The sequence below is a fragment of the Martes martes genome, assembly GCF_963455335.1.
Source record: "Martes martes genome assembly, chromosome: 9".
NCBI classification, from domain to species: Eukaryota; Metazoa; Chordata; class Mammalia; order Carnivora; family Mustelidae; genus Martes; species Martes martes.
The window spans coordinates 1,780,581-1,800,817 of record NC_137896.1 but is presented as its reverse complement, the minus strand read 5'-3'; the positions used below and the strand labels follow the sequence as shown (position 1 = coordinate 1,800,817).

General features: G+C 57.5%; 1 protein-coding gene across 1 annotated transcript in view; it reads left to right on the top strand.

Annotated features, from left to right (window-relative positions):
* CDH4 (cadherin 4) overlaps nucleotides 1–20,237 on the top strand; it is a gene marked incomplete at its 5' end in the record, with an annotated part of 516,137 nt that overhangs the window by 441,408 nt on the left and 54,492 nt on the right. Inside the window, one exon of the mRNA XM_080814101.1 lies at nucleotides 19,704–19,859. Within this exon, the coding sequence (XP_080670227.1) occupies nucleotides 19,704–19,859 (156 nt within the window). The remainder of the gene's footprint in view (nucleotides 1–19,703; nucleotides 19,860–20,237) is intronic.

Below are 20,237 nucleotides of genomic sequence, written 5' to 3'. Positions count from 1 at the left end.
GTCCTTGAGAAGTGTGAAGTCTGAAGCTCTGAAAACGTTCAGATGCTCTGAGTCGCCCCACAGTCCTCTTGGATACATCTATTTCTGGGTTTCCTTGGTTTTCGCAGTGTGGTTAGGTGACATATTTACTGTGTCTCTTGCTGTCCCTCCTTTAAGGCAAGTGAGCATACTATGATGCTGGTGGTGGTGCTGGTGGTGGTGCTGGTGGTGACAATGATGACAGTGCTGGTGACGGTGATGACGGTGATGGCGGTGGTAGTGGTGATGGTAGTAATGATGGTGGTGAACTTGATGATGATGATGGTGAACTTGAGGATGATGGTAACAATGACAAAGGTCATAGAGGAGGAGGAAATTGCAACCACCATATCTTGAGCACTTTCGATGAGTCTTCTAAGTTATAAGCATCTTCGTTTTGATCCTCTTCACAATTTTTATGCAGTAGGCGTCCCCATCCCTTTATGGATGAGGAGACTGTTAGGAAGGTCAGACTTATCCAAAGGTGCACTGACAAGTGTCCAGGTGAAGGTCTGAACCCAGAACTATTTGCCTCCCAAACCCATGTTTATCATTGTCCATAGGATATTTTCACCATGAATTCGTGTGTTCTGTACTCACCTGAACTGCTAAATACCCGGATGGCCACTGAAATATTTGGCAGCAAAGAATAAACACATGTAACACATTTATGTTCCCAGCTCATGTAAAGCCTTTAAAAAATAAGGCGTGCTTTTCTCCACTAAGTAAATTGTATGCCAAAGCACGGCATAATCAATAAATACTCTGCAGTAAAGCCATGTTATGGGCCAGCTTTCTTAGGTGTAAAAAGTGTGTTTTATTGAGATTTCAAGGGACAATGTCTGTAGGGTAGGGAAGAAATTGCTGGAAGAAGGCGCTTCTCAAAGGACCATTATTCTGTTTGCCTTAGTTAAACACATCAGCTTCTTTTCTTTCATTGTAATTTTTCACCAAATGTCTGGAGCAACAGCTTCCCCAGAGAGAGAATCGAATTGTCCTCTGGAGCTCCGAGATTGTGGCTCTATTCCATGCCAGCTTTCCTCTGCACCTCAGGGTGGTCCCATCAACCACGGCTCTGGAAAGGCACGTCCACTGCTAAGTGCCGCCTGCTGGTGGGTAGCTAGATTCATGGGTAACTGATAAGGCTTGAAATGGGTACTGGCCATCGAATCTTACAGAGGTGAAAAAGAGTACGGAAAAGATGGTCTCCCTCCCCTCTGCCCCCACAGCATGCGTTCAGTGAATTGATGATGGTAGAGAGGCAGGACGGACTTAAAACAGAGAGACTCCTGGGGAATATCATTGTAGAGCCACAGGTCTTACCTAAGGAGACAAAATTCCCATCATTTTCTTCCCTAAGCTGAGCTATCCGCCTCTGTTATGAGAGCTTGTGTGCACATGTGTTCATATTTCTAACACTGACCTCATTATTTTATTTGGAATTAACCAGCATGAAAAGTTGGGAGAAAAAAGTCTTGATAAGAAATAGTAAGCCAGTGCCAGATAACGGCCCAGGTCACATTTAATCCAATTGTGGGGATATTTAGAAGGGAAAAGAGTCCTTTCATTTGAAGTCTCTTTGATCTACAGTCTTCTTCCCCCTTACACTCATGAAGGAACCATTACGTTGTGTGAGGATACTGGGGCCGCGTACGTTAGAAGAAAAAGCCTAACCCTCCTAAAATCGTAAGATGGAGTGGAATCTTCTGAGTGTAGGCAGCTTAACCATGAGGCTTCTTCAAGCAGGATGTTTAAAGGTTGGGTCTCTCCAAGATCTGTCCTCTCCTGAAACACTGTGGTCACTTTCATATCTAACAGTTACAGTTATAATGTTTGAGTTTATGGCATAACGGCTGATTTTTCTCACTTGATTTGCAGATTGATTTGGCGAATCCTTTCCTTTCCTCCTTCATTTATTCCTTTACCCCATGACTTAGCCCAAAACTCTCTGTATGATGACACTAATTATAGGTCCAGCCTCTGACTCTCACCTCAACACCAGACTCACGCATATGAGTTTTATTGCGCACATACCGTGGACAAGGCACTATCCACATGCTTCACATACAAGACCTCTTTAAAACTCACCCAAACTTTGGATGTAGGTACTATATGTATCTCTATTTTGCCAGTGGGGAAACTGAGACTGAGAAGTTAAGGAACTCACCCAAGATCAGAAGGTAGAAAATAGCATTTAAACCCAAGTGGTCTGAACCCAGAGTTGACTCTTACCCAACTAGCTCTGTGGCATCTCCATTACATTGTCAGCTGCCCACTTGGTTCTCAAACATACTTTCACTATCATCATGATCATCAGTATCACCATCTCCATCACCACCATCATCATCACCACCACCATCACCACCATGTTCATCACCAACATCATAATCACTGTCATCACCACCATCACTGTCATCATCATCATCAACACCATCACCACCACCACCATAATCATCATCAACACCATCATCATGCTCACTATCAACACCATCATCACCAATATCATCGTCATCATCATCACCATCATCGCCATCATCATCACCATCATTATCATCATCTCCATCACCAACATCATGATCACCGTCATCATCACTGTCATCAACACCATCACCATCGTCATCATCATTACCATCATCATCATCAACACCATCACCATCCTCACTATCAACACCATCATCACCAACATCATCATCATCATCATCACCGTTCTCACCATCAACACCGTCGTCGTCACCATCACCATTGTCATCACCATAAGTAATAAACAGGATAAACAAGGCACCATTTCTGTGGCTCTCCTTCTTACTGTCTGAAGGAAAAGGAATTGGTCTACCTTTCCATGTTATGCACAACTACCAACACAAAAATTTGATTTTTAAAGTAGCTTATGAAAAGCGCAGTACAAGCAATTCTCAGCTACTTGAGAAAATCAGATAACTCGAAAATGTGAACAAGGAAAAACACATCTGCATTTGTGTAGGACTACACTGTGCTGATTTTTAATAAACCATTTTTTTAAAGATTTTATTTATTTATTTGACAGACAGAGATCACAAGTAGGCAGAGGCAGGCAGAGAGAGAGGAGGGAGCAGGCTCCCTGCCGAGCAGAGAGCCCATGCAGGGCTTCATCCCAGGACCCCGGGACTGTGACCTGAGCCGAAGGCAGAGGCTTAACCCACTGAGCCACCCAGGCGCCCCCAATAAACCATTTTTTTAATGAAAGCTTATTTCACAAGGACTTTTCCCAAAGTATGTCCTCTGGAGCCACATGGTCAGAAAACGGCTGTCTTGGTGAGGTCAGCAGGGTGTTGACTGTCAGTTTTCTTTGGCAGTTGCTGGGTTGACCAGAGTGAAGCAGATGTCCCTCCTGGGGGACTTCTCGGGCCTATAGCATGCTCCCACCTAATGTGCATCTCTGAGATGTGTGTCTGGGAAGCGTGAAGGAGGGGACACATGGTCAAAGCTGAGAGGAGAAGGCCTCGTAGGGCATCCACAGAGGCTGGGGAACAGAGTTACTTGGTGTAGGATACACAGCAAGTCCAGGAAAAATACCCAGGTTGGCATCAGGTTCAGGGTAAGACTCTGTTGATAATCTCTCCCCACCACCTCCCAGCCAGCACTAGATTCTCATAGCCTGAGAGCTCTGGAGTAGGGATCAAGTTCCCAGGGCCGGGGGCCAAGGGCTAGCCACAGAGCCAGAGCTGGCCTGAGGCAGCCAGTGGGAGGCGTGCCGCCTCTCCACCTGCCTGCAGGGCTGGGCCACGTGGTGGTGCCCCGGAAACACAGCACAGGCTGACTCCCGGCAGAGGATCTGGTTCTTCCTCTCTCGTGTCCATGGCCCAGGACACCGTAGGAAACCACCCAGAGATAGGACGGTTATTTCCTAGAACGTGGTTTCCTTCTCCCAATTCAGGTCAAGGCCATTATTGCTCATAATCCTCTGTTAATCACCCACTGTATGTTGTTTCCGAGCTTAGAATAAACTGAGATTAATGGGGAAGACACCGAGAGGACTTTGCAGTGAAACCCTGTGTGCCAGTCCCTGTGAGCTTCGGGGGTCCCTCCTCTGACCCCAGTGCTGAGCCACAGCAACCCCTTCCCCACCAGGACCTCTCCTTGTAACAAACAACCTGTTGCTTCCTGAATCTCTCCTTCTCGTCTGGTAGATCTTTTTTTAAAAGACATGAGAGAAGAGAATGTGTCTAAAATCTCTCTCTGCCCGGCTACATAAATTACAGTGTAATCATGCAATGAGATGCTGTGTGCGTCCCGGAAGAATAAGGCCCACAAGGAAGAATTTATACAGAAAGCCCTTCAGTGAGTGAAAAAGAAAGTGCCGAACAACACAAACAGTGTGACCTCATCTATGCAAATAATTACGAGAGCTCTGTACCTACACCTGCACATGCACCTGCACCTGAACCTCATCTATACCTGGGCCTACAACCACCGGTACCTACCCCCATACCTCTGTCTGCACCTGTACCTACAACCACCTGTACCTACCCCCATACCTCTGTCTGCACCTGTACCTGTAACTACCTGCACCTGTAATTACACCTGTACCTACAGCTGTACCTCTCTCTGCACCTGTGCCTACACCCGTACCTGCACCTGCACCTGTACTTATCCTGCAGCTGTACTTACACCTGTGCCTATACCTACCTAAGCTTGGCCTGGGCTGGGGTCAGCTGTGGAGACTTCACTGCCCAGAGCCCCCAGGAGCCCCCCCGGGGAGGAGCGCATAGAAGGTTCTGTAGGGAGGGGTCCTTAGGGCAGGGCACTGAGCAGCAGGTCCTGCCAGCTCCGCCCAGAACAAAGCTTCAAGTGCCAAAGGCGACCCCAACCTCCCCAGGGAGGCTTGGAGCCTGGCATCAGCCGGACGTTTGTGTTTTCTTGGTCCAAGCAAATTAAATCCCCCCGAACTGCAAAATTGCCTCCCCTGAAACAAAGACCACGGATGGGTAAGTAGGAGGTAGCGTAAGAGGGTGCACTTGGTTCTGAATGAGGTGTTGCAGGGTGATGGGCGCCAGCGTACAGAGCTTGTGAGCCGGGGCCGAGAGGGAAGGGGAGCGGTTAGAACGGTGGGGGGCTCCCTTTAATTGGCTGGAGTCAAGGCGCAGAACCTGCTCGCTTGTGGGAGTAGGAGTGGGTCTGCCTGTGTGGGCTCCCCCGGCTTGTTTCCCTCGTCTTTGGAAGCACCAAGAGAGACAAGTCAGCGACTCCTGGCCACTGAGACCACCGGCTTCTGGAGGTGGCTCTGGGATAGCGCCCGTCCTCACCTCCCACTCGTCAGGGCCCCAAGTAAGATGAGAAAGGAGGCGCTTCTGGGCTCTTGTTTTTTCTAGTCCAGGCGGAGCCGGTGAGCGCAGGGTTGGACAGCCTCAAGCCAAAAGAGCTAAATCAGGAATTCTCCGTGAGCGGTGACTCTTTCCCCCGAGGACACTGGCTGTGTCTGGAGACACCGTTGTCACGCCTCGGGGTGGGGGTGCTACCGGCATCTAGTGGGCAGAAGCCAAGGACCCTGCTCAGCGCCCTACATGCCCAGGACGGCCCCACCACAGAGAATGATCGGGGCCAACGCTGCTATGTTCTGGTCCTTCAAGCTCCCCAGGAGCATTTGTGGGTTTTATCATCCAGCCGCTGGAGGGGTAAAGCACAGCTACCCCCTTCGGTCTTTCATCAAGAGGTGCCGAGCCAGAATCCGGGTCCTCATCACCATCCCATCGGGTCCCCACGGCCAGGGGAGCGGCAGGTGACACGGGCCATGCTGCTTTCCTGGTCCTTAGTAAACAAACAGGAGGTTTCCACAGCGTGGAAAGGGGACACCCAGGTCGCCAGCAGGTCGGCCTGTGAGGACTTCAGGCTGCCTTCCTGTGTCCAGAGGTTTGGGGACTTGTACATAGATCAGGAAGCCGTTCTAGAACCTTCTGAATAATGGCTTCTCTGGCCTACCTCCCCCCTTTTATGGAGGTAAGATACACATGACACAACATTTACCCTTGATGGCATTTAGTGCATTTGCAACGTCGTGCAACTGTCACTTCCACGGAGTTCCAGAACATTCCCTCATCCTAGAAGCACTCAGCCCCGCTCCCTCTCCCAGCCCCTGGCAACCACGAATCCACTTTCTGTCTCCAGGGATTCACCTAGTCAGGCCATGGCGTGCAGGAGGAGGGGTAGGACGCGTGGGCCCCCGTGTCTGGCTTCTCTCTCCAAGCCTCACGTCCGTGCGTCCGCCCACCTTCAAGCAGAAACCCATGCTTCTCCCTTCTTACAGCCCGACAGGACTCGGTCCCGCGGCTGGGCCGCATCGCGTTCATCCTTCCTTCCGCGCGCGGCCGCGTCCACCTTCAGCCACCGGGAGCAGCGCTGCTCCGGCCGTGCGCGCCTGACATCCCTGGCCCCCTGTGTCCGGTCCCTGGGGGGTTTGCCCAGGGGGACCACCGGCTCCCATGGCGACTCTCTCCCTTTTGAGGAAATGCCAGCCTGGCTTCCAGGTAGCCCGCGGGCCCCCCGTTGAGCTGGCAGGCAAGTGAGTGCTCCCCCACCAAGTGTGTCCTGGGGACAAGCCGCTGGGGTGGGCGTGGGCTCCAGGAGCCCTGAGGAAGCAGCCCCAGGGTGGACAACCACGGACAGGTCACTTCTGGATGAGCGGGGCGCCTCACTCCTGCCGTGACGGCGGCCACGCTCGCGGTTTTGGGGGGTTGATGGCTCTGCCTTTCAGGGGCCCGGCACAACCCAGTCCTGTCAGACCAGGGACAGAGCCCGCTTTCTCTGCAGGCCCCAGCTGGGCGGGGTTGGGGGGAACAGAGCTCCCCAGGCTCCATGGCAGGGGTGCGGTGAGCACTCGGGTCAGTGCGCTCAGCAAACAGACCGGAAGTCCCCTAAGATGCTTGTGGGAACCCTGAGTCCTTGAGCTCTACAGCGTTCTCCTGCTCAAGAAGAGCAGGAGGCCACTCGGGACCCTGGAGTTGGCGGAGTTAGGGTGGGGAATGCGGCTCCGAGGTGCCCAAGGCATGGACCCTGGCTCTGAACACGAATCAGGGGCCCCAGGCAGTGGTAGCTGGGCCTGAGGGGGACACGTGTCCTCCAGGGGCGGGGAGACCCCAACTCTGTAGCGACCAGCGTGCTGGCCACCTGCTCCCCGAGAATGTGTACGACACGGGGCCCCGTTGCTCTCAGGTGGAGACTCCAGTGCTCCTGGGGCCCCTCCGAGCAGGAAGGGCGCTGCCACGGGGAAGTCTCGGCTCCCTGTTCCTCCGGGCAGAGGACGCACTCGGGCCGTCCCCCCGGGGGCCCTGGGGCTCCTCGCTGGGGCTCCTGCGGAGCGCAGGTCCGGAGAACCCACGTGTGCTCACCGGGTGCGACCCCAGGAGACGCCCCCGTGGAAGCTCCGACTCCTGCACGACGCCTCACAGGACTGAGACCCGGCTGGTCCCGACCCTCCCCGTGCCCAGAGCCCAGGCGTCATCGAGGGGAGGCCAAGCAGGGAGGGGGCTGGCGCTGTTGGCGCGGGGTTCGCGGCCCGGCTCCGCCTCACTCACCCTCGGAGCCTTCATCTAAAGTGGGGTTGGCGCTGTCCGTCCTGGGGCTGTCGCAGGGGTTAGTGAGGTGAGCACGCGCGAGAGCTCAGGGTGGGGCCCGGTGCTGAGCTGTGACCCCAAGTCCACGGGAGAGGAGAGAGAGACACCAGCAAGTGTGGACTGAGGCATCCCCTCGGGGACGGGCCTGCCTCTGGGTCTCAGTCTGGGTCTCTGGGAGCCAGGGGGCCTGCAGCCCTCTTCAACCCCCCCACCGACCCGCTCACCGTGTGGTTCTGGAGCCGCTGCTGCCCCCGGAGCTCTCCCAGGAGCTGGGCCTCGCAGCATCAGGGCCCTGCGGAGGGGAGGCGGGCGGCGGGTGAGGCAGCACAGGCTCCGGGTGGTCGTGAGAGCTTAGAGATGATCCTGCCAGAGAGAACGGGACGGAGCGGCCCGGAGCAGGGTGGTCAGGGAGGGCTGCTTGGGGAGGGGTGTTGATCAGAGATCTGAAGCCTTCATGGGGCAGAGAGGGGAGCCCCGGGAAGAAGGTCGAGTCTCAAGCTTTCTAGAGACGCTGCCGTCAGCTCTTACGGGGACCCTCTCTGTGGATGGGTTTGCTTCCAACCCTTCCTCCCCGGTCCCTGCCACGGCCTCCCACGTGCAGTCCCCTCGAGCCACCGGACAAAACTGTCTGCCACCCTCCCTCTTGTGGCCTCATCACACTGCCCTATCACCCCCCAGGAACGTGCAGCCCTCCCACAGTTGGGGATAAAGAGAACGTGGGGTTTCAGTTAAAAGGCTGAATTATGGTGATGGGTTCCTCCTTGTGACCCTGGAGGCCCGGCCTCCGTTTCTGGCCGAAATCCCGGTTATAGCCGTGTCCTTTCAAGGCAGGCAGTCCTGGGGAGGGCGGGGCGGGGGGCGTAAAAACTTAGGGGGAGGGCGCCTGGGTGGCTCAGTTGGTAAAGCAACTGCCATCAGCTCAAGTCATGATCCCAGAGTCCCGGGATCGAGTCCCACATCAGGATCTCAGCTCCACGGGGAGCCTGCTTCTCCCTCTGACCTCCTCTCCTCTCATGCTCTCTCTCACTGTCTCTCAAATAAATAAATAAAATCTTTAAAAAAAAAAATAAAACAAACCCCGGGGGGAGAGTCCCAGGGCTCCTGTTTCCAGCACCTCGGCTCAAATCCCTGCATCTGAGGAGGCTGCCCCCCTTCGAGACACGCGTGCCCCCGCTCCTGGGCGGAGTGAGTCCGTCCGCCAGCAGCCAGGCCTGACGCCCGTGAGTGGGCTGTGCCGGCCGAGCACGCTGGGGCAGTTAGCCGGGCAGCAAGTGCGCCGCCGCACCCCCCCCCCGTGTCTTACTAGCACCAGCTTCTCGCGCGCGTCCCCGTTTGCCATCTTTGCCTGACCAACGCGACGCGTCACTGTGCTCATCAGACTGGGGCACCCACACAGCAGTGCACGCCCCCTCCTCGGGACCCCGGCCCACCCTGCATCCCCCAGACTCCCACCCTCCTCGGGACCCCGGCCCACCCTGCACTTCTACCCTCCCCCTCCTCAGTTCCCCTGGCTCACCTGGCACCCCGTCCCTGCCCCCCGCCGTGGCCCCTCTCCAGGTTCCTGGAACAAAGCAAGAACTATGGAAAACTCTCCCTTCACTGCACCACAGAAGCAGACGAACTCCACCGCTAATGGGAGCGAGGTGGCAGCACCATGCGGTGCCCCCCATTCTGAGTCCCCCGGCCCCGCAGACATTTGCCAGCACCCCCACGAAGGCTGGGGGGCTGGTGGCTTCCAGTCATTGAGATGTAGCACCAGGCGCACAGGGCCAGCCCAGGAGGGGCCAGCCTGGGCGGGAGTTTCTGGGACGCACCTGGCATCCTTCTCCCCCAACCTCGATGTCACGGGGGGGACCTCCTTGCCCATCCTTGGTCACACAGACGGAGCGGCTGCCTTCCGCTGTCATCCCCCAGCCTGGCAGGTCCTCCCGTCCCCAGCCGCGGCTGCTGGATGCGGGATGGGAGGGGGTGTTGGGAAGAGGTTTCTCCCCTGCGGGGACAGCACGGAGCACCGGCACTCAGGCTCCGGGAGGGGGGGACCCCCTGGCTTCAGACTCAGCTCAGGTGTGTAGGAACCAGGGGGTCTTGGGCAAGGGACCACTCCTCTGCCTCGGTTTCCTCATCTGTAATGGGGAAGGGTCTTGGCGCTGCTTGTAGAGTTTTACGGGGAAGAAATGAGTCTCTGCGGGTCAAGTGTCTTGCCTGGCACCAGCGTCCTCGTTCACCAGCTGTTGTTACTATGACTGCATTCCCGTGCCCTGCTTCTCCGGCACTGATGCTGGGGCTGCTGCCCTCTTACGGGATTGTTACCGTCAGGCTATCCTGGCGACTGCCGGGTGCCTCTGCTGATAGGATGTGACCATGGACGTGGGAGGAGAGAACCTGTGGGTCTGAGTCCATGCTGGGACCATCCCTTAAGCCATGATCCAGCTGTACCTGAAACCCACACCACTCCCAGGCGGGGGTCAGTACGTTGCCTCACTGCCTGAGCCAGTTCAAGAGCGATTTCTGACACCCGGCAATGGACAGGGTTCTAAGGCACAGCGGTAGTGAGGGAGCACTGAATCCCCTTCTCTGGGGTCCTCCGGGCCCTCGGTTTGTTCGGTCACCCGCCTCCCATTTGCAGAGCCCTCTGTGTGTGTCCGTCAGAACGCCGGGCTCTCTGGAGGGGACTCGGAAACACCAGGCACCATTATCGGTAAAGTCTAATACTCAGCCCAGACTTACGACACGACAAAATGTTCGGTCCCCGTTGCTGGCAATGCGTAAACTCAGCGGGGCTCAGCGCTCGGCCCTCACTAAGCCGGTGTTCAGCCCTCAATTCACAAAGCACAGTACTCAGTGATCACTTATTTGAGGAGCTCAGTACTCATCCCTCATCCCTGGCCGAACGGTATTCATTACTGCTAAACACAGTACTCAGTACTGAGACAGCACAGTGCTTACCCTTGTAACGAAGCACAGTACTCACTACTGACCTAGCATAGTACTCACTCAGTACTGACCAAACACGGTACTTAGTACTGGATAAGCACAGTACTCCACTGTCAGTATGACAAAGCACATTACTCTGCCCTGGGGACGGACTAAAAACCCTGTAAGATACTGAATAATCATAGCACTCGGCCCTCGGTGCTGCATGCGGGTCAGACACGGTACAATCCCCGGCTGCTGCGTCTCGCACGCTCTTGACGATCACTGTGCAAGACGCATCAGAATCCCGTGTCCAGATGAGGACAAGGAAACAAGAGGGCCAATGACTTGACCAAGGCGGAGAGCCGGAGAGGAGGGGAGGGCCCGGTCCGGTGTCCCTATGGAGTCCTTCCCAGAGGAACAGGAGAAGCAGAATGAGGAGAGTCGCATGCCGGCAGGAATCCCTCCTGCTGGCCCGGCTGGGGTGACATGCCCTTCCCTGCACCGATCACTGGGTCCTCCCCACTGACGGGCAGGGGTGCACCTCACAGACACACCCGGGCTGGCGGCAGCCTTGCTGCCACATCTCAGCCTGCATCGAGCCTCACCCCTCCTCGCTCGTGGTCCCCAGATGCCCACACGGCCACCATTCCTCTCCTTTGGGGCCTGGGGGCTGGTCTCCGTCCCACGGCTGGGACCTGCCCCTCGGGGCTCCCACCTGGGGCCCGGGTGCCATGGCCTCCGTCTCCCCACCCTGCCCCACATTCCCCAGGACTGGATCCTGTCTGGTGTGTCATCCCTTATCCCCCACCCAGGGGTAGCCCAGGACAGTGGCCGACGCGTCCTGTTCTATTGGAACAGAGACTGTGTGGACATGGCCTCCCAGAGACAGGCAGGGACACGCCGGAAATATTCATGGAGCAGAGTTCCCGCCCAGAGCCTCGGCTGTTCATCCGGAGACCAGAATGACAAGCAGCAAGGTGTGGACGACAAGTCTGAGGGAGCACGGAGCCCGCAAGCCCCCCTGCCATGTCACCCCTTCCACCGATGCCGGGCCGGATCAGACCAAGGCAGAAAGCCCCGAGAGGAACCTGTCTCACCCGTGGGCTCGGCTCTGTCCTGGGCTCCCTGACCGGCGAGCCTGTTCCCGGCTTGAGTCGAGGGAAGGGAGAGTCTCTCCGTTCTGCTTCTGCGCTGATGACGACAGCCCTTGTGAGCGCTCAGGGTCGAGCAGCATCTAGGAAGCCACGGACGTGCCCCCGGCAGCCCGGCTCGGAGCCGCTGGTTCTCCCAGGAGGCGTCCACCACCTGCTGTTGACTGAACACGGCTCGAGGCCAAGGGCTGCGCGGTCAATGGGCGACCCTCTCTTCTGAGCGTCCAGGCTACTGGGGACAGGAAGAAGGCGGTCCACGACGACAGAAATACACAGGGAAGAGCCGGTAATGACAAGGGCCACAAAGACGATGAAGCTGGGTGAAGCCCGGCTACTGATGCAGCTCAGGTCCCCGGAGGCCAGCGCACACCCTCCCACACTGGGTCGTGCTAACAGTCCACAGCTGGACACCTCCACGGAGGGCTGGCCACGCCGCACTGGGAGACGCCTGGGAGGACCCCCTCCCAGCGCCCGCTTACCCTGGGCTGGTGCCCAGAAACCAGCCTCCGGCCCCCAGGCTGGACCCCCTCCGCTGCGGGTCACGCCGCAGGACTGCACCCACCTGCCCCCACACGATGAGGCTGAAGCCAGACCCCAGCTGACACCACGTCTCTCTCCTCCCTCTTGGCACTTCTTCTCTTCCCAGTCACTCACCTAAGCATCCTTGTCTCAGTCTCTGCCATAGGGAACCCCACTGCGACACCAGGATGGACAAGTCAGGACGGGCGTCTGCGGGCGGTACCACAGGCTCATACCTGAGCAGCCCAGTGACCTCCCGTCGGCTTCGCCCTTACGCGCCCCGTGCTGAGTGACGGCTCTGCAGACAGCACGGGGGGCAGGCAGAGGTTCGAGCACAGGCAGCGGGGAACCATCCAGCTCCCGAAAGCAGAAAGAACATGGGGGGAGACCTTGGGCTGCTGAGGACTGACAGGGAAGATGCCCAACCAGGTGGCTCCAGGGCTCTGGGTCTTGGCAGAGAGACGGCGTTGTGACAGTGGAGGGGCCCCGGCCAGATTGTCCCTCCTGACTCGTTCTTGTTTCAAGAGCCACATTTGAGGAGCGCCCAGCTGGCTCAGTCAGTTAGGCATCCAACTCTTGGTTTCAGCCCAGGTCGTGATCTCAGGGTCGTGGGATCAAGCCCTGCTTCCGGCTCTGTGCTCAGCTTAGGACCTACTTAAGATGCTCTCCCTCTGCCCCTCGTCCCAGCTCACACTTGTGCTCGCTCACTCACTCTCTCTCAAATAAATTAATGTTTTAAATTCTTAAAAAAAAAAATCCACATTTGGGAATGAGAAGCCGATTGGCCCCCTTGGCCTGTGGGCCTGCCTGTTGGCTAGGAGGAGGGCAGACCATGTGGACCGTCTCCCCAGCACCACTCATGATGGGCAACGATGACCCCCCAGAGGAAATCAGGCCTCTGTTCCCAGAAGAAGCAGGAGTGGACACTGCATGGTTCCCGGGCCAGCAGAGCTACCTCCTATAATCCCAAACCACAAATGAAGCAGCTACCCGTCTTGGTTAATTTGGGCCAAACCAAAGGGCGTTTTGAGAAGCATCTAATCACTCTTCCCCACCAGGCAAATTCTGTAGGAACATATTCATGGCTTTCATTAGTATTCATATGGCTTTGAGGATTTTTTCATGATTTGTAAAACTCCAAGTAATTGTGAAAGGTACTGTGTCCATGTTGCACATCGAATCCCTTTTCCTATCACATTCTGGGTTCTTCTGTTCATTACAAGAACCTAATTGAAAATAATTGAAGGCTGGATTTTATCACACACGGAGAACGGGCGATAAAATGCAGAAACGCAAACATCCTCGAGCCTTTTGTACCATGACGTCCGGGAGTCGAGGGGGCGTGGGGGAAGGTAAGACTTCTCCCTCGCCCGCGGTCCAAGTTTGTCCCGGTAGCTTGATGAGAACAGTTTGATGTCGTTGGTGACGATTTCATCGCTTTCCCAAGCAGCTGGAGAGAAGCTCTCGGCCCGGACCTCAGAGTCACGGCGCTTCTGCAGTCCCCACACCCCGAGGGAGAGTGGCAGTCAGGAGCGTCACGATGGCGGTCACGGAGACCTCCAGGGCTGTCCCAGCCTTACTCTGCAGCTGTGTTTAGAGGCTCTTTAGCAAGGCAGGTGACTCCACTCTTGGTCCCTGGTGACTTGTGGAACCTGGTCCCACCGCTTTGCCTCTCTGGTCCTCGGTGGCCCCCGTACGCAGAATGGACAGGATAAGGCGGTCCGGTGGGGCCGGACATTCTGGGCGTCCTCTTTAGTGATCCCATGAGGAGTTCTGGGATGGGGGGAGATTCCTGACAGTGATGGCTTTTGAGGCATTAGGACATGGAGGAGGAAGCCCTGATTTGGGCAGAGACGATCTCAGTCAAGAGTGGGTGAAGGGCAGACCATCCCGGGGCCAACGCGTCCTGCCATGCCGGTGGGCAAGGGGGGAGCGCACCCCACCCTCCGAGCCAGCCCCTCCCCCAGCCTCCACGGGGCTGTTCCAGAGGCCAGAGAAGGCAGAGGAGGCCACACCCCTATTCTGGCTCCTCCCCAGCCCCCCCCCCCAGGCACCCAGAGGTCACCGCAAGGGCAGTGTAGGCGGCAGCAGACCTTCCCAGGAACCCCCTTCTGCTCTGGGCTCTACTCCGGAGGAGGTGAGGAGGGACCAGACCTCGCTCCTCTCCCTGACTCGCCTCCGCCATCTCATTTCTCTGTTCGTTTCCTTCCGCCCTCGTGCAGCAGCCCGTGAGGCCCCCAGATGGACCTTCTCTCTCCCACCTCGGGCCCCTTGTGCGGCCCACCTGCCCCTGCCTGAGCGCCCCGCAGGCCTCGCCCCCCACGTCCCGCTGCACGCTCGTTTCCTCATCGTGTGGGGTACGGAGAAGCCCTTCTTGCCGCCACCCACCGTGGCCTTGGGCTTCCCTTGGACACCTGGCAGCGACCCTGGCCATCTGCTTCTGGATCTGCCCGCCCCCACCCCGCCACGGCCGGGCCGTCTGTCCTGGTCTGGTTTCATTCCTCCACCCAGGGTGTGCCGGGCTCCCGCGGCGCGCACGGTGCCAGGCCTGCACGCGCCGTCCCGGCAGACAGAGCCTGCCCTGTCTGTGTTCCTCGGGCCCGGAGAGGAATGCGGCCCGTCCTTCGTGCTCACACAGGGAGGGAGGACAGGCAAGCGTTCACGCAGAGCGGACAGGACAGCAGATACATAAGCCTGAGGTGACCCTGATTCTCTGTCAGAGTGAAAACTGCGAAGCCCCAGCAGTCGGACCTGCGGCCCCGCGACGGCCACGCGGGAGCTACAAATGCACCCAGTGAAATCGTCCTCTTACCTCTGGGCTCCGGTGGGAATCACGTTTTAAAAGCAAATTGCCTCTCTCGGCTAGCTGCAGCGCCTGCCGCGCGTCGGTCCTCCCGCCTGCGTCCTGCACGGCTCCGGGGCCGGCCGGGGCGGGGGGTGGGGTGCAGTTGCCATCAGGGTTCCGCGCTTCTGGGGGTAGGAGAAGTGGGGACCACTGCAACTCCGGTAACAAAAACGAGGGTGCGCCGTCTGTTTCCCCGGGAGAGTCTCCAGGTTTCATCCCAAACGAGGAGAAGGAGCCGGACCCCTTCACTGAAGACTTACATCCTCCTGGAGGACGGGACGCTAAGGCTTTGGAAGCAGCTTTGCAATGTGAGGGCGGGGGTCTCGGGGAGGCCACAGCGGCCAGGCAAAGCCCTGGGGACCCGGAGCCGGCACCCTGCGGGACGCGGGCTGCACACGGGGAGAGGGGATCGAGCTGTGTGTGTGCGTGTGTGCAGGCATGCTGCGTGTGTGTGCATGCGTGTGTGTGCAAGCATGCGTGTTTGTGTGCGTGTGTGTGGCTATGTGCACACATGCATGCGTGTTGGGTGTGTGTGATGTGTGTGCGGTGTGCACGTCCAGTACTGTACGAGGCAGTGCACACGACCAAACGTCCGACGGGAACCTTGCCTCTAAGTTCTTCCCCTGGAGCCTCTCAGACCCTATTCCTTCACACTCTCCATCACACTTTCTTTTTGTGGACTAAGAGGGCGTCACGTTGTTGGGTGTCTCTAATTCCACTGGCCCACAAGCCGTGGGAGGGCAGGGCGGCGTCCATCCGGCGCAGGGCCTGGCCCGCAGTGCAGGACGGGGTTGTTGAAGTGCCTCAGGCCCGCCGGGGGCAGGGGGCAGGGGCAGGGCTGGGGGCGCAGCCTGAAGCCCAGGGTCCTCTCCGGCTGGCAGGGTTCCTCCCTCTCCGGTTGGCAGGGTTCCTGGCATGGGGCTTTCTCTGCTGGAATCTGGATGGGATTCTCTCCCCTTCGATGCTTCAGGAATAAACCTCCAAGGTGTTTGCAATTCAAAACCACACATGGTGACTTTTCTCCAGTTTCAAGTTCATTTGAGATTAGGCAAATATCTCCTCCTTGGGGAAGATTCTGCCAGAATCCTTCATTTCATCCGGCCTTTCCGAAGGACGAGAGCCGGCCTTCCAAGCAGAAGTCCCCGGGTGAGCACAATCGCCCGCACCATAAGTTACTTTAATGTAGACGTCACTTTAAACTAACCTCTTACCATCTGTTCTGTCCTTTAATAACAAATGCAAAAGAGCGCGATTCTCCGTGGCATCATAAAAGCGAGGTGGGTGATGGAAATGCCTGTCTGTGTTCTTTATTCATGGCTTTCTCGCACGCTGCTGTGATGTTTTTCTCGTTTTCCAGACACAAATCAAGGGGAAACTGCTCTCCCCTGATCTGCCGAATTCATTTGTACAGTATTTCTTCTTAATGTGGTAAACTGTGGGGGGCTCAGAGCGTCCCAAGCCGGGGCAGAGCCCCGGACGTGCACGCGGAGAGGCACCCGGGGAATTAAGCAAAGGCACCCGGTGGTCAAAACATAATGAGATTCCTTTGCAAAAAATAAAACCTCTTTAAATGTGTGGCGGGTTCTCTTCAGAGGTTTTGTGATTAAATATGCCCATGAAGGGTGGGCGGTCTGGCCCACAGGACGCGGCAGAGGCGTGCCGGGCGGGGCGCGGTGCAGCAGCCCCCGCATCCGGAGGACCGCTGGCTCCTACCCAAGGGCCTCCCCGATCCGCACAGCTCCGCCGCTTGTCGGGGACGAGCCGTGTACTCAGCGCAGAACTCACCGGCCTCTCTAGAACTTTCCTCGCTCCCAGCAGGCAGACTGGTGCTTCGCAGGCCGCCGGCCTTGAGCTCATCCCGCTAATCACACAGTCCCTGTCTCTGCACTGGGGCCCGATTTGCCATGACAAGTCCCAAGACCGCGGGCCCGGCCGGCAGAACGGGGCTTCCTCTCTGGGACCCAGACTGTCACCACCACCCCGTGTCCCCGGCAAACACACCTTGGCACGGGGTCCCTCCCGTGGGGCCGAAGAGGTGGCTCTCCTACGAGGGGCTGCCCTCCTGTGAGCCGACCCCTGGGGCTGGAGCCGGGTGGCCGGGCGCGCACCTGTCCTCCCGCAGGGCGTGGCTCCCTGGGCGCGGCCGCCGCGCGGGGCTGCTCAGCCTCGGCTGCTGTGTCTGACGGACGCCACTCGGTGGGCAGCAGAGGGACGGGGGATGAAGACGGAGGGGACACCTGTGCTGGGGGCCCAGCGCTGTTAGCGAGCGAGCAGGCAGAGGGCGGCAGGCGCGGGGCCAGCGCGTCATCATCTGCGGGAGGCGGGGGGACTCCAGCGCTTCCACGGCCCAAGAGGACAGCACAGAGTGACACGTGTCCCCGGCCCCGGCCCTTCTTTCAGGCCTGGCCTGAACCCCTGTTGGGTGCTGCTGCTCAGGGCAGAGCGAGGGAAGCCAGGAGGGGGGAGACAGGAACAAAGATGGTCCCCACAGACTGGGGGGAGGCGTGGGGGTGGGGAGGGTCTGTGGAGGGAGTGGGGGAGGGGTATGGGACTGGGGGAGGGGTTAATGGTGAGGGAGGGGTATTCAGGTGGGGAAGAGGCATGCAGGTGGGGGAGGGTCTGTGGAGGGAGGGGGTACGCGGAGGGGAGGGGGAGGGGGGTGGGGAATGATCTGTGGAAGGGGGTGGGGGATGGGAATGAGGGAGGGGATTGGAGAGGAGGGGCTGAGGGTGGGGGAGGGGCCTGTGAGGGGTGTGCGGGAGTGGAAGGGTGTGTGGAGGGGGGAAGGGGGGACATTTCCAAACCGTCACCCAAGATGTCTACTCAGCACCTGTCACCTTGCATGGGTACAAAGCAGACTTTCTTGTGGTGACAAATTTGGGGCAGGCAAGGATGCAGTAGAGTCCCATGGGCTGTGGTCACCGTGCTGTCCATTCGTTTGTGACTCATTTACTCCAGACCGGGAAGTGGGCCCCGATGTCACCTTCTCTCATTTTGCCCACCCTGGGCCCCCAGCTCTGGCGAGCACCCGTCTGTCCCGTGTCCATGAGCTCGGGGGTGTCTGAACGAAGAGTGTCTGGTCCGGCTCTGCTCCCAGGCCAGAGGCTTTCACTGTGGTCCATTTTGTTATAAAATGTTGTTACGAACCCGCTGCTTGATTTAAAAAAAAAAACGAAAACAAAAAACTATTCTGTAAAGGTGTGTGGTTGACCGTGAACAATGCAGGGTCGGGCACGGCCAGAAACCCGCATGTTAACTTCTGACTCCCCAAAAACCTAACTGCTGACAGCCCTCTGTCGGCCAGAAGCCTTGCAGACCAGGTAAACGGGCCATGAGCACGTATGTCGTATGTTAGGTGTGTTGTAGACTGTGAGCTTATAGCACAATCAGCTAGAGGAAATTCTATGTCGTTAAGGAAATCATAAGGAGGAAAAAATATACCATATTTACTGGAAAACATCCGTGGACAGATGGACCGGTACGGGAGAAACCTGTGTCCGAGAGTCAGCCGCAGTCAACGTTGAATTCCAGTCTGTGGGTCTGACCTTGGCCTCCACACCTTCTCAGTCTCCGGGGTTCACTTTCCCCCGGCTCAGCGAAGCCAGTTACCTTACAGATGGGGACCCCGTTCCCATCAGGTGTCCCTTATTGTGACAAGATCTTTGCTTCCTCTAAATGGGAGACGCACTGCCCGTTTTTAAATTCTCTACTGAAGCGTGGCTCACATAGGGTATTACGGTAATCTCAGTTGTGCAACACACACCTGGTGTCGGGCGACTCGACAGTTATTTACACGACGAAACTCTCGCCGCGAGGAGCGCAGTCGCCATCTGTCACCACACCGTGCATCTCGTTTTTCATTCTACTGCTGTCCTTCCCGGGTCCCAAGGACTGCTCTTCCCGTCCCCCACCCCCGCCGCCCGGAGAACACGGAACTGTGTGCTTCTCTTGCTCCTCAGTGCCCCCTCCAGCCCCCGCGGACTTCCTCCCGAGTTGGGAGCCGAAGAAACATTATTAAGTTGCTTTTTCAACAACATCCAGCTTCTCTGTGCGAACGCTTCTGTGTGTATGTAGCACGGTGGCCATCCTGACCACGGGCTTCACGGCAAAATCTGTGTCTCCAGGCTGGTCTCGGGGCCTCCCTGCCCCTCAGGGACCGGATCCTGTCCCTGGTGCCTCCATCAAAGGAGCGAAAAGGTGGGACACGGGTGAAAATTTAGGGCAAGTCCATGGGCTGGGTCCCAACCTCTCTTACCTCTGGACTCTACGGCGGCTGCTCCGTTGTCCATCCTCCAGTCGGCTGGCGGACGGAGGGAGCGTTTGCGTCAGGGTGGTGGCCATTTTCCACCATTGCTTCCAGGCTTCCTCAACGGTGTTGGAGGTCTCTACCCCGTGACCCATGCTCCCTGCAGAGACTTCACCTTGGGATATTGTGTCTTATCTTTCCCCGTTACCTGGTGGCCACTGGACGTGCAGTTGGTGGCACTCCGTAACTCCCGATCTCAGACGGACCTTCCGGTTCCCAATGTGGATAAAGCGTTAGGTCCCGAAGCACCTCGAGATGGCCAAGTGCAAGGAAATTCGGGGCGGGGTGGTGTACGTTTAGGGAGCATAGCCCCTGCTCCCCACGGCAGGCTGACATACCTCTCCTCCCGCTCCTCCTTCCAGATCCGGTCTGACAAAGACAATGACATCCCCATCCGGTACAGCATCACGGGTGTGGGCGCCGACCAGCCCCCCATGGAGGTCTTCAGCATCGACTCCATGTCTGGACGGATGTATGTCACTCGGCCCATGGACCGGGAGGAGCGCGCCTCCTACCACGTGAGTACCTCGGGCCTTGGGTTCCTACCTTTGGAAGGAGAACTCGGCTCATAGTTTCAGACTCGGTCCTCTTATGTATCCCCCTTCATCTCGCATCCATCCATCCATCCATTCCTCTACCCATTCTCCCACCCATCTACACATCCATCCGTCCATCCGTCCACCAGCTACTGGTCCACCCATCCATCCATCCATCCCCCATCTATTGGTCCATCCCTCCATCCATCCACCCATCCATTCATTCCTCCAGCCATCCATCCGTCCATCCACCCAACTACCAATCCACCCATCCATCCATTCCTCTGTCCATCCAAGCATCCATCCATCCACCCGCCCACCGACGCATCCAACCAACCATCCACCCATCCAGGGAACATT